At 36.1% G+C, this 15,151-nt stretch overlaps 1 protein-coding gene across 2 annotated transcripts in view; it reads right to left on the bottom strand.

Annotated features, from left to right (window-relative positions):
- spg (dedicator of cytokinesis spg) overlaps positions 1-15,151 on the bottom strand; it is an 869,351-nt gene that overhangs the window by 539,003 nt on the left and 315,197 nt on the right. For both annotated transcript variants that reach the window (XM_090390789.1, XM_090390790.1), the window contains one exon: positions 11,601-11,704. In XM_090390789.1, the coding sequence (XP_090246915.1) occupies positions 11,601-11,704 (104 nt within the window). The remainder of the gene's footprint in view (positions 1-11,600; positions 11,705-15,151) is intronic.

Genomic DNA, 15,151 nt, shown 5'->3' with positions numbered 1-15,151 from the left:
TCACTTCCTTACTCATGTCCTGTTTGTACAGTTTTCTGGAATGACCTCTGAGCACATGCAACATTCTTGAGAGAGTCTTAGTTTCACTTCTGTGCTCTTTCCATTGTTTCCTTATCACCCAATATAGCCAGTGTGACTAGATCTGTAAACAGAAATCCAAATTATGTCTGATTAATGCCTTATACAGTGGAACTATCACCTCATTATCTGTACTTGTCAGGGTTCTTTGCATTATAGTAAAAATTTTCTGGATAACTCAAAACTTCAGCCCCCTATCCACCAAAATTTCTGGATCCCTTGCTTCCTCCATGATAAAATCCCATTCCACCCTCCTCTAGCCAAAGTGCATAATCTTTAAACTTAGCAACACTGAAGTGTAAAGATATGCACTTTGGATATAGCCGGCAAAGGTTGGTCGATTGGTAGAGCCTCTGCTACTAATAGCTCAGTTAAGTAAGTTTGAGTGTGGTTAGTAGTTGGAAGGGCCAGTCATTTGATGCTGTTGGCACACTTCAGGTTGGCACCTGAAGCACACTTCAGGGAGTCCAAGGACTCATCTCCCTCGATGAGTCCTTGGACTCCCTGAAGTTGTCAAATAATAATAATAATAATATGCAGATTGAATGGGTTGCAACCCATTCAATCCTCTTGCAACAACATTATCTCAGAACTTCTTGCTATTGCTCTTCCTAATTTAGCATCATCAGCAAACAGTTGAATAACTCCTCTCTATGCCATTTATATATAAATTAAACAATAATGGTCCAAGAACAGAACCCTGTGGTAAGCCACTTGACACCTTCCTTTTTCAGGGCACTGAACCCCTACACAACTTCAATGGCTCTTATCAGTCAACCATCTGTAACCAAGCTGCTAACTGACTCTCCATCTCTATCATACTCATCTTCAACAGTAGTTTATAAGACCATGGTATTCTAACAAATGCTTTAGAAAAATCCATATAAATCATTATATAAGCCTCTTCTCTTATACTAGTCATCCTCTTATAAAATGCAGCCTGGTTACTACAGCATGCCCTCCCCTTAACAAACTCATGCTGCTCTCTCAAAACATTTCCATTCTTATCAATCCAGGTCTGTATTCTGTCTCTAACATTTTCATCACTATGTCTGATATTCACAATGGTCTATAGTTGGGCACTACTGACTTGGATTGTCCCTTATTCATCTGGGAATGTTCCTATTGCAAGACTTCCATTGAACAACCAAGTCAATGGCACTGCCAGAATTTTCACATATTTCTGTAATGTACATGGTAACATTCCATCCAATTCCATAGCCTTATTAACATCTTACTTAACTTACTATTACTTAACATTCTGAATGCTTCCCATTCTTGAAATGTCAGTCTTCTGTTCTCATTCTTATTCAACACCACTTCTATCCCCCCCCATGAAACATACTAACAAAATATTTCAACATTTCCATTACATCTCTGGCACATGTAATTCATGCTCCATCTCTAGCAAGTAAAGTCAGCCTTCCATATTCATCCTTTCTTCTATTAGCGACATAATTGTAGAATTCTCTACAGTTTTGCTTTACTGCTTCAGCCAATCTACTTCGATATGCCAATTTCTCCTACTCCAGTAGGCGTTCCTTGCCCAGCCTTAAACCCCTCATGCTGCTAAAGGGTAATCTATTCTTTATATCTCCTCCTCCTCCTCCATAACATTCTCTTTCTCAGAAGCTGCTGAATAATTTTGTGATAGATCCATTTCATTCCTATTTTATTTATCCTCCTAATCTTAGGAATGCAATCTAACATTGTCATAAGTACCTGATTCCAGATCAAGTCCCATAACTGCTGATTTCTATCCACTCAGTTGAACAAGCCACTGTGCATCAATGATATATTTCTTTAATTTATCATAGTACCTTGCTATGTAATTGCACACATCTATTTTGTCCTGTAAATATTGTAACAGTCTAGCTGCTCCCTACATCAAAATGACATGATTACTCTGTTTAAATGACATGCAAACACAGTTGAAAAGTATTTAATGAAGATAGATTAACTAAAGATGTTTCAATTCACATATTGTGCATTGTCACTGCAATACAGTTGGAAATCAAAAAATTAAACAACAATGAAGATATATGGAGAATGTAATATCTCCTTATATGCAGTTGTGAGATAGCCAAGTAAAAAATCAATACCATTGGAATATGAAATATGCCTGCATGTGATTAAAAAAAGAAAGAAAAAATTTAAAATCACAGCATATGTGTACACGTAATGAAAACTTATACAATTAAACAGTATAGTTCTTAATAATAATTTTGCAGATTTTTGACATGGAGAGCCCGTTGTTAAGGTCGAGATTTTAATGATGATAAAGTGCTTTGGAACTTTCTTTAAAAAAAAAAAATGCTCAATGTTTATGAGAACATCTATGTAGTAATTTGACATCATTCCAAAAAACATTCCCATTAGTAATCTCATGTTCTACTAGACCAGATTTGTTCCATTTCTTGGAGGAAATGTAGGATTGGTGATCAGAAAGGCATATAGAAACAGATCAGCCTGTTTGTCCAAAGTAGAATAACTTGCAGTTGTATGGGACTGAATAGTCTTCAGGTAGCAGCAGCAGAGATGGAATTTAATCTTTTGAAGATGGTATCAATGACCTAATTGAGTTTACAAGCTTGAAAGTGGTGGAAATATTAAACCATGTTAAGGTGCAAGAAATCAGCTCTGAAATGTACAGGATGGCAATTCTGTGCAAGTCTTCTAATTCAGGATGGAAAAAAATGGTTGATAATCTTCTCTACTGTTTTGGGGCTGTAACCATTGAGAATGGCAGTTTCTTTAATTGTAGAAATTTCTTTTTTGAAGTAGATCAGATTAAGAACAGATAATATGAGCTCTGGAAAGAAGGCATTTAATAATGCCACATTTTTGTGAGGAATGGTGAGCCAAAGTCTGAAAGGATATATCGACATGAAAAGGAAGGTTTGCAAAAAACAGATGTTGATAAGGAACTATCCAATTCTCTTTTTACAAGAACAGCAAGGAAAGATAGTTCCATTTGATTCAAGTTCTACTTAAACAGGTTGATATATTTCTATATGCTTTTCTGAACATTAATCCTATATTTCCTCCAAGAAACAGAACAAGGGATTACAAATATTAGCCAAAGGATCCTTTTGAATGATGCTGAAGTACTACATAGATGTTCCCATAAATATGAATGGCATTTTAAAGAATGTTCTTAAATACTTGGGTATTGTTCAAATCTTAACCTTAATGATGGACTCTCCATGTCAAAAATCTGGGAAATTATTAAGAACTATACTGTTTTAATTACATAAGTTTTCATTAGATGTATGTGATGTGTTATGTTCCACCGAGTTGTTTCCGACTTCTGGCAACTCCACGAACATACAATCTCCATTCCAATCTGTCCCTGACCATGTCTTTCAGAACCTCCAAGCACACTCCAGTTGTTTCTTTAGCTCCATCCACCCATCTAATTCTTGGTCTTTCTCTTCTCTTGCTTCCATCAACTTCAGCAAGTATCATCATCTTCTCCAGTGGAGAAGATGATGATGCTTGCTAAAGTTGATGTCATTTGCTCGCATAATATGTCCGAAGTATGACAATTTTTGCTTGATGATCATAGCTTCGATGGAGCAATCTGGCTTTATTCTGTCTATCACTGATTTATTGGTTTGCTTTGCAGTCCATGGTATTCTTAGTAAGCGTCTCCAAACCCATAATTCAAATGCATCTCTCTTCCTTCTTTCACTCTTTCTCAGTATCCAACTTTCACATCCATACAGTACCACAAGGAATACCATTGCTTTCACGATTCTGATTTTTGTTGTGAGGCTAATATCTTTATCTTTAAAGATCTTGCTTAAATTTGTTATTGTTTCTTTCAGAATAATAATCTTTTTCTAACTTCTTCAGTACAATAACCACCTTTATCAATTCGAGATCCTAGGAGCACAAAATTGTTAACTGCTTCCATTTTCTCCCCATCTATTTCAAAATCATTAAGTTCACATGTTGCCATAACTTTTGTCTTTTTGAGGTTAAGTTTAAGACAATATTTAGCACTTTCTTCTTTAACTTTCATAATAAGTTCCTCCAAATCTTCTTTGCATTCTGCTAGCAAGGTGTATCAATCTGCATACCTCAAATTATTAATATTTTTTCCACCAATTTTAATTCCAACTGAAGACTCCTCCAGCCCTGCCCTTCTTAAAATGTATTTGCTGTACAAGTTAAACAGGTACGGAGATAAAATACATCCTTGTCATATCCCTTTACCTATTGTAAAATACTCAGTTTCTCCAAGGTCTGTTCGGACAGTAGCTTTTTGTTCATAATAAAGATTGTTCCCATTGTTCTTAACACATTCCACAGTTTCACATGATGTACAGAGTCAAAAGCCTTGCTATAGTCAAGGAAACAAAGGCAGACATTCTTGTGATATTCCTGTGCTCTTTCTATTATCCATCTCACATTGGTGACCTAATGTCCAATCCTCACCTTCTCGTGGTGCACCCTGTTGGGTATCTACTTTGATACTGAACGAACGAGGATGGGCTAGCAATTTGGGATTAAGCTACCAAATTGTATTCTTATTGGTTAAACCAAAATAAAAAATGATGGTACAACATGACAAAAGTTCATGCCGGCTGGGGCGTCGCCCGGTTAAACAAGGCCCCCGTTGTTTTCGCCAGGGAACCAGGGCAAACAGCGAAAAGTCAGCTACTGGAACAAATCTGAAAACAAACCCCAACTCAACATCACCAGAGTTAAAGATCGGTATTATCAACGTAAGAAGCCTGAATGGCAAAGAAATGGAGCTACTTGAGGAATTAGATAAGTACCAGATCGACATAATAGGGGTGACTGAAACAAAAAAGACCAAAACTGGTGAGATCTTTCTGAGCAATAAATACAAAATGTTATATTCAGGGAATGACAATCAAGGAAAAGAAGGAGTAGCCATAATATTCAACACAAAATATGAGGCTAATCTTCTTGAATGGCAGTCAGTCTCAAGTAGAGTAATGTGGGCAAATATGAGAATGGGGAACTGGACAATGAGACTTATTTGTGCCTATGGTCCCACAGAAGGTTCTACTAAGGTAGAAGTGGAGGAATTTTTTGAGGCTTTAGAAAAAGCAACTGACACAATGAAAAAGGAAAAGTTGGTCCTTGTTGGGGATCTAAATAGTAGAGTAGGAAATGATTGTGAGACATACAAAAATATTTTGGGAAAATTTGGAGAAAAGAGCAAAGCTAATAATAATGGCAAATATCTGTTGGATTTCTGCTCAGGACATGGACTGGTTATTACTAACACCGTGTTCAAACATAAAAATGTGCACAAATTCACATGGAGAGAAGAGGCTAGGAATAAGAAAAGTCTCATTGACTATGTTATTGTTGATAGTGATGTTTTCTCCCTGGTGCAGGACACCAGAGTGTACAGAGGATTTGAAATTGGAAGTGATCACTATTTAGTCTTGAGCAGGATAAAATTGAATTTCATATTGAAAAGAATAACATGTAAGAAGGTTTTGAAGCGAATAAAAGTTGAGCAGCTCTCAGATGTGAACTGTAGACTAAAATACAGAAATATTATTGAAAAGAAAATGAAAGAGTTTGAGAACAGGAATCAAACCTTGGAGATTCAGTGGCAAACTCTGAAGGAAACATTGATTGATTCTGCCAGAGAGGCATGTGGTGAGGTTGTGTGCAAGGATAAAAAAATCAGAACTCCCTGTTGGACACAGGAAGTTAAAGAGGCAGTGAAGGAAAAGAAGAAAGCATATCAAAAGTTCCTGGCAAATAAGTCAGCTTTTACTCTTACAGAATACAGAGACAAATGTAAGAAAGCTAAACAGTGTGTAAAACTAGCTAAACAAAAGTCATGGGAGGACTTTGGCAAGAATATAGAAAATAAATATCAAGAAGGTGGCAAAATATTCTGGAGGTTGTTGAAGAAGCTTAGGAATGGAGGAAAGAGTGCTGTAAAAGGAATTAGAGATGATAAAGGTGAAATGAAAACTGGAGAAAACGATATCCTTGAAGTATGGAGTAATTACTTTGAAAAACTGCTAAATGAAACGAGCAGTGATGACAGCACAGTGATAAAAAACACTGACCAGGCATGCAGTCAGGAATACATATCCATACTTGAAGTAGAAAAAGCCATCAAAGGCTTGAAATGTGGAAAGGCAGCAGGAGTAGATGATATTCGACCAGAAATGCTGAAGTATGGTGGTATAAGAGTCTTACAGTGGCTGCACTGCATAGTTCAGAAAGCCTGGACAGAGGGACGAATTCCCAATGATTGGAGTAGAGCTCTCATAGTACCTATATATAAAAAGGGAAATAAAACTGAATGTGAGAATTACAGAGGTATTTCCCTACTGAGTGTTCCTGGCAAGATCTATGCAAGTATACTTGAGAAACGGTTGAGAAGAATTGTGGAAGAAAAGCTTGGTGAAGAACAAGCAGGATTCAGGCCAAATAGAGGCTGTCAGGATCAAATCTTCACTTTATGACAAATAGTTGAGAAAGCATGGGAATATAACAAAGATCTGTATTTAAGTTTTGTCGATTTGGAAAAGGCATATGACAAGGTTCCAAGAGAGAAGCTATTCAATATGCTGCAGTTATATGGTGTCAATGGGGCATTATATCAAGCAATACTTAGTCTTTATTTGAGTTGTGAGTCAGCAGTTAGAATTGAAGGAAGTACAGGAAGATGGTTTAATGTTAAATCTGGTGTGAGACAAGGATGTACATTATCCCCTCTGTTATTCGTTATCTATATGGATCACATTATGAAGGAATGTGGTATTAAACCTGATATCAAAATTGGAGATGTTAATGTCAGCTCTTTGCTTCATGCGGATGATGTTATACTTCTAAATAAATCCACTACAAGTCTGCAAGATTCTCTGACTAAATTGAATAGCTGTTGTAATAGATATGGTATGAAGGTCAGCAATAAAAAGACAAAGACAATGAAAATAGGCAGAATCATTGAAAATGTCAACTGTGTTGTGAATGGAGAACCTGTGGAACAAGTAAAACATTTCAGCTACTTAGGCACAATTTTTACTGAAGATGGTAAACTAAATATAGAAATAGACAACAGAATCAGCAAAGCTGGTATCGTGGGAAGTCAACTGAATAAATTCATATGGAATAAGAAAGAAATTAGTCGGAACACTAAATTAGCTGTATACAAGACTGTGTTCAAACCAATTTTAACTTATGGATCTGAGAGCTGGGTCAGAAGTAAAACACTTGACCAAAGACTAGAGACCGCAGATATGAGAGTCCTGAGAAAGATTAGAGGCGTGAACAGATGGCATCAATGGCAATATCATATTAAAAATGAGGATATTAGTTAAGAACTTGACATTGTCAGCATCCAGGAATGCGTTAGCAGAGCTAATCTCAGATGGTATGGTCACTTAAATAGAATGGGAGAGGAAAGATTAGCAAAACAAGTGTTCTCTGCCAGGTTGGCAGGAAAACGACCCAGAGGAAGACCAAGATATAGGTGGATTGATACGGTACAAAGTGCCTTAGACGATAGAAATATAAGATCTGATAATGTTAGAGTCTTGACAAGTAACAGACTGATTTGGAAGAAAATTGTAGATAGGAAGTTAGTAATGATGTAATTTTTTCATGTAGTACTGTCATATCCTGTACACCCCTTGAGGGTACATGGCAGGAATTTGATGATGATGATGATGATGATGATGATGATGACATTGGTGATTTAATCTCTTGTTCCTCTGCCTTTTCAAAATCCTGCCTGTTCATCTGGCATTTCTCTCTTCATCAATGGTTCCAGTCTTTTCTAAATGATCTTAAGTAAGACTTTATTTGCATGAGAAATCAGTGCTATAGTTCTGCACTATAATTTTTGCACTCTCTTGCATCGCATATCTTCTATAAAGGTAAATAAACTGATTTTTTCCATTCCTTAGGCCAAGTAGTTGTGATCCAAATTTGCTGACATAAAGCTGTTAAAATTTTAACTGCCTCTTCTCCCAGGACTTTGAGCAACTCAATGGGTATTCCATCTCCTCCTGGTGCTTTCTTACTGGATAGCTGTTGCAGTGTTCACCTCACTTCACTCTCCAGTGGTACTGGCTCCTGTGTATAATCCTGATGTTCAAATTTCTCAGCAATTTTGGAGTCCTTTCTGTAAAGGGCTTCTGTATACCCTTTCCACCTTTCTTTGATGTCTGCAGCTTCTGTAAGATATCCTTTGTGTTTACTTTCCAATATTGTCACCTTGCCACTAAACTTCCCTGTTAGTTGTCTGATCTTTTTGAAAAGATCACTTGTTTTTTCTTTCTTGTTTTGGTCTTCTATTTGTTGGCATTCCTGGTTAAAGTATTTTTTCTTGTCTCTTCTGGCTTGTTGCTGAAACTCTGCATTCAAATGTCGTACTTCCTACAAATTTCCTGTGCCCTTCATTTTCCTCATTTCCTGAGCAGTTTTGATGGCATCTTCTGACAGCCATTTATACTTCTTCTTCTTACAAACTGTTGGAATATTCTTCTTTGCTTCTATTTTAATTATATCTTTAATCTCTTCCGATAGTTCATCTGGTTCTCTTTCACACAAATTGAGTGTATTGAATCTGTTCTGTATGCTAATATTGTATTCAGCTGGTATGTTTCCAAGATCATACCTGATCGACATTTGTGTTGTTTTCAGTTTCCGTAGTTTCACATGTATCGTAGCCACCAATAACTCATGGTCTGTTCCACAGTCTGCACCTGGAAAAGTCTTGAAAAATGAATTGCACTTCTCCATCTTCTTTGTCCAAGTATATAGTCAATTTGATTTCTGTATTGTCCATCAGGTGATGTCCATGTGTACAATCTTTTTTTTGTCTGTTTAAAGCAGGTGTTAGCAACAAACAAAGAATTCTCTGCACAAAATTCAACTAGTCTCTTCCCTGCAGTGTTACAAATACTTAAACCAAAACGACCTGTTATTTTGTGTTCCTCAGTCTCTCCCACTTTTGCATTCCAATCTCCGATAAGTAGCCATAAATCTCGCTTTGGTGCTGCATCTAATCACTTCTTGTAACTTGCCATAAAATTCTTCAATGTCTTCTTCTGATGACTCTGTAGTAGGTGCATAAACCTGAATGATGGCCATATTCATTGGATGTCCACTCACTCTGAGAGAAATGATTCTGTCACTCACTGGATTATAACCCAATACATACCTAGCCATCTTTTTTCTGAGTAAGAAAGATACTCCATTTTTACGACTTGTCTCATGTCCTGAGTAATACACCATATAGTCCCGTGACTGAAAATGGCCCATTCTTGTCACTTATTCTAACCATCTAAGTTCACTCATTCCCAGTATATCCAGCTTCTTGTGCTCCATTTCCATCTTTCATTAGATGTACACATCCATTTTGATTTTTTTTTTAATCACAAATATACACACTAATGCTATTGGCATGTTTTTTACCTACTGTCTTGCCACTGCATACAAGGAGAGATTCCATTCTCCATATAATTTCATTTTATTTATTATTATTATTATTTTTATTTCCACCTATATTACACTGATGATAATGATGATCTATGATACATGAACTGAAATATACAGGGTGTTCGGGATAAATTTGACATATTTATAATTAATTATATTTTTCCGTAAGTTACATGTATTAACACACACTTCTCTTCATTTAAAAGTTTGGACCCTTCTTCATTCACATACAAGATGTCAGAAAGGATGGATAGCTGGAACCCACCTGAATCATGGAAGAGAATAACTTGTATCATGATGATTCGTGCCCGCCATCAAAATAAGGATATTACAACTGCTGCCCAATGCTCCCTGAATACAGTAAAAACAATCAGGCATGAACTAGAGACTTGCAATGGTGACTACGAGGATGTAGCAAGAAGAAAGATCCCTAGCAGACGATCTGATTGCGTTCGTACAGCAGAATTCCTCGCAAATCTGCAGGAACAGGTGTTGAAGAACCCTGGCATTGGAATTCGGGCTTTGTTCGTGGAGTTGCTAACTGTAGTCAAGCCCTGGATAACAAGGGTAGGCAATGGTAGGCCGTATGTATGGCAGCAGGATTCGGCCCCTTGCCACACCTCTGGGAAAAGTGAAAAATGGTTGTCTGAAAATTTCTACGACTTCACCAGTCCAAATGTTTGGCCTCCAAACTCCCCAGACCTTAACCCCATGGATTATTTTGTATGGGGCGCAGTTGAAAAAGACACCAATCGCACTTCCAGTAATACAAAAGATAAAATTAAAACAGTTTTTGCGGCCCTTCCCAGGGAGACTGTAGCATCAGCTTGTTCGAGGTTCCGAAGCAGAATTGAAGCTGTGATCGATGCTAATGGTGGTTATTTTGAGTAAATCTTGTTGATAGTATTGTAATTAACTCTGCCTGTAATGTTTTTTTGTCAATTCATTAAATTTAATAGATACAAAGAAGATTTTCTTTTTCCTTACGAAACTGTCAAATTTATCCCGAACACCCTGTAAATATCTGTGGTTAACCTATCTTAAAAAGTTTTCAACTGTGTCTACATGTTACTTATACAGAATGAATAACACACGGTTATCTCTCAGTAAACACTATTTATTATTGTTCGAAATATTAAATCCACTATTCATGTTCCATGTGTTGGCTTCAACTATATGCTGCATAAGGTAGTTATCCCTAATTAGCTCAGGGAATTCAATCTCCTTACATGTTATTTCCTGGTTCCAGGGGGAACCAGGAAATAACACCAGGGGGCACCACCAGGACTTTAGGAAAACATTAGCGTCCTAGCTTCAGTTCTCATTTGCTGTTATGCAGTACTTGTGTGCACGTGTCTTTGTATTAAGTTCCCAAGAAGATGGCAACGTGACGTTTGCCAAAATATCGGAAAGTATATATTAAAGTTTATTTAATTTATATTTCTAGTATACGTTGTCAATTCCTTAAATATTAGTTATAATGTTAAACAGTATTGCTATATGTTTTGTATAAATATGTATGCAAAAAATTAATATTTAAAAATTAGAAGAATTTAAAAGAATGTAGGAGAATGCATAATTAAATATAAAAGAATATATAACAATATAAGAGAATGAATAATTAAAAAATTGTAAAAGAATAGTGGCACATCATTATGCATATAACAAGAGGTTACCATCCATGATATTTTGGTAGTGGTGATTACCACAATAATTCACCAGCTATTCATACCCCCATCCCCCGACCCAACCCAAGAACTGAGTTAGGTGATTTCAGTCTGTGGATGTACAGTTGTTTTTCTTCCGCATACTCTGGTTTTACCTTCCAAACCAGTGGTGTGACATATGACTTTGTGACATCCTGAACATGTCACAAAGTCATATAAATTTACTTCAGGTAATTTGCAGAATCACCTCAGCTCTAGATGAACTTAAGTTTCTGGTGGAAAGTTAATAACAATAATAAATAAAATAGGTAAAGCTTCACTGTTCTTTCTTACACTACACATGGAGAAAGATTTAAAACTAGAAATTCCTATATTCACACACAGATTTCAGTTACTCACTTTATAAACATATAACTCATGACTGCCATTTCTAAGAATTGTTCCTTTATCATCCATTAACTGTATGAAGGAAAAGCCTAATAGTTTCTTTTCTTTATCTCGGGCTGATGAAGAGGAAAGAAGAAAACACATAGTTTATGTTTCTAATGGTTACAAATGAACTAATTCATTATGCTATTCAACAGAAAATTATTTTTTAAAAGCAATAACAGGTCAAATATATAATACTGAAATTACTACCTGAAGCATTTCCCTTAAAACAGTGAATAATATTCAACTTTAAATTTTAATATTTCAACCTGATACTAAACACAGCAATTAAGCAAAAATCAACTTACCCATAACAGGATGCAATTAAAGTTGAAACATGATTTTTTATTATTTTTTTATTTTTTTACTAAGAGAGCTATAACTGTGGAAATTATCTTCATAGTCAATTTACACAAATAAGAAAATTAATTTTTTAACTTATGCAGTATAAATTTACAGAAATTTTGCATTAATGAAATTTCATTTGTGAGCTGGTATAAACAAATACATGTAGCCAAAGGGGAAGAGGGTCCTACTTGGAGATCTTCACCTCCATGTGGAAATTTTTAGTGAAAACAAACAAATAACAAAATTAATTATCTAACTCAAAACAAGTTAGGATTCATAACCCAAAACAGAATGCTTTGGCTTATCTTTTTAGTGAAATTTTTAGTGAAAACAAACAAATAACAAAATTAATTATCTAACTCAAAACAAGTTAGGAATCTAGTTCTTATTATCTTATTAACAACTAGTTCACATTGAGTGAACTAGATGCTAATAAGGCTGTGGGACTTGATAATATATCACCACATATTCTAAAGGAATGTACCAGGGAGTTGACACCTGTCTTGACATATTTTTTTAATATGAGTCTTGCACTCGGTCAAGTCCCTAAGGAGTGGAAGGAGGGCGAGATTGTGCCACTTCATAAAGGAGGTAATCAAACTCGAGCATCAAACTATAGGCCTATCTGTGTGTCAGGTTGTGGTTAAGTTGTTGGAGAAGCTTGTGAGAACTAGGATCCAGAGTTAGGTTGACAACAATGGTATTATCTTGGATGGACAGCATGGATTTGCTAAAGGGAAAACATGACCTCCCTTTAGCAAATCCATGCTGTCCATCCAAGATAATACCATTGTTGTCGACCTAACTCTGGATCCTAGTTCTCACAAGCTTCTCCAACAACTTAACCACAACCTGACACACAGATAGGCCTATAGTTTGATGCTCGAGTTTGATCACTTCCTTTATGAAGTGGCACAATCTTGCCCTCCTTCCACTCCTTAGGAACGTGACCGAGTGCAAGACTTGTATTAAAAAAATATGTCAAGACAGGTGTCAACTCCCTGGCACAAAAGTAATCTAGTTATGTATTACAATAATGTGACTGCTTCCTTGGACAGAGGAGAAGGATACACAGTAATATACTTAGATATCACAAAGGCTTTTGATAGAGTACCTCATGATAAATTGATAGTCAAACTAGAGCAGATGAGGTTGGATATTAGATTAGTGCATTGGATTGAAAACTGGCTATCTGATAGGTATCAACAAGTTGTGTATGGGGGAGCGATATCCAGGAAAAGGAAAGTCACTAGTGGAGTGCCTCAGGGGTCTGTTTTGGGGCCATTACTGTTTAACTTGTATATTAACAATATAGGTGAAGATTTGGATGGAGATATTCATTTGTTTGCAGATGATGCAAAGTTGGGACGAACCATGAAGAGTAGTGAAGATGTTGTGGTCTTACAAGAAGACTTGAATAAATTGAGTGATTGGGCACGGAAATGTGAGTTCAATATGCAAAATGTAAGGTTTTAAAATTTGGAAAACAAAGATGGGATACAGAATTTTTTCTTGGTGAGGATATATTGTTGGAGGTGGAAGAAATAAGAGATCTGGGGGTGATAGTGGATAATGATCTGAAATTCAGGTAACACATAACCAAAATTGTGAAGACAACACAAAAGCTTCTGGGAATTATGCGGAGGACACTGACATGTAGAAGTAGGGAGATTCTTGTTCCATTGTATAAGGCTTTGATTAGGCCACACATGGACTATTGTGCCCAGATTTGGTCACCTGGTTTTCAGAAGGATGAAGAGATGTTGGAAAGGGTCCAAAGGAGATTGACTAAGGTAGTTTCTGATGTTTGGAATGTCGAGTATGAGGAAAGATTGAGAAGATGTAATTTGCAGAGTCTGGTGGATAGGAGGAAGAGGATAGAAATGATAGAGACCTACAAGGTAAGGGGTTGTTATAGGATCAATGCCTGAGAAGTTCTACAAAAAATAATGGGAGATTGGGGGGAGAACCAAAGGTCATCCCTAGAAACTGTATAAAGAGGGTGGGAGGGGCAGGTTTTTTTTGTGCAGAGTTGTAAATGATTGGAATGCCTTGCCTGAGAGTGTGGTGTCTGCAAGGAGTTTGAATATATTCAAGGTATGGTATGATGAACTGTATGTGTGTGATAAAAGGACCTCCCAGATGAGTCTTTGACTCCATGAGGTCTTGGGGTAATAATAATAATCATAAGCCAAAACGGAATGTTTTACAGTACGTTTCAAAAAAAAAAGTTAAGTTACTGTGAAACAAAGATGGTACAAATAAATAAACAAATAAAAATAAAACTGAAAGTAAACAAAATTAAGCAACAAATTACTAATAAAATGTTATTGCAAAAGGTGTATAATGAGTCAGAAGCCATATAAAGAGTAAGAAAGTTGAAAAAGAATTACAACATACCGGCATATTATTAGGAATTCTAAAAAGGAACAGGAAGTATGCACAATTCAGATGTTTAGAAAAATTCTGTAAAGTAGGAACAAAGACATCGACTGATGATAAAAAGCCACCAACTTCAGCTGTTGAATACAGTCAAATAATTCATGGACTCACTTTTAAATTCACTTTATTTTGATCATGTTTTTATTTACCCCCCCCCCACTTTACTCAAAATAGAATGCTGTAACCAATAAATAGAAATACATTCATTATTTCCTCTATTTAATTTCATAACACTAAAAATAATTAAAAAAAATTAAATTTCATATTGAACACTCAATCTAAGCATATTCTAGGCATTTGTTTCAATATCTTTCATTTATAATATACCTATTTGGATAAAATGCTTCATGTAAATACCATTTTGAGATATTTGACTTCTTTTAGGAATGTGTACAAGTTTACATATTGGATGCAGAGTGTGTGTGTATGTGTGTGTGAGAATCTTACCAACAGAAGTCGCAAACCTATAGCAAATTAGTATCACAAGTGGGCTAAGAGTTGGCCAACCCTCTTCCAAAGACCAAATACAGAAACTTTCAAGTTATTTCAGGACATCCAATAAGCAGTGTGGTGATCTCACAGAAGCAATAAAACTCAGTTATCACTTAAAGATATTCACTAACATCTAAGCCAATTGTTGTATTCAAATCCACTGCTTGTTATTTTTAGAATGGAGACACTAACTAGTCTGGTTGGCTGAGTACTTAGCACATCCATTCTCTAACCAAGTG

Source organism: Typopeltis vanoorti, chromosome 3 (assembly GCF_054136105.1).
Source record: "Typopeltis vanoorti isolate ZY-2024b chromosome 3, IOZ_Tvanoo_1.0, whole genome shotgun sequence".
Classification (NCBI taxonomy): Eukaryota; Metazoa; Arthropoda; class Arachnida; order Uropygi; family Thelyphonidae; genus Typopeltis; species Typopeltis vanoorti.
Note: the sequence above shows the minus strand (reverse complement) of the source record. Positions and strands in the feature narration are given on the sequence as shown.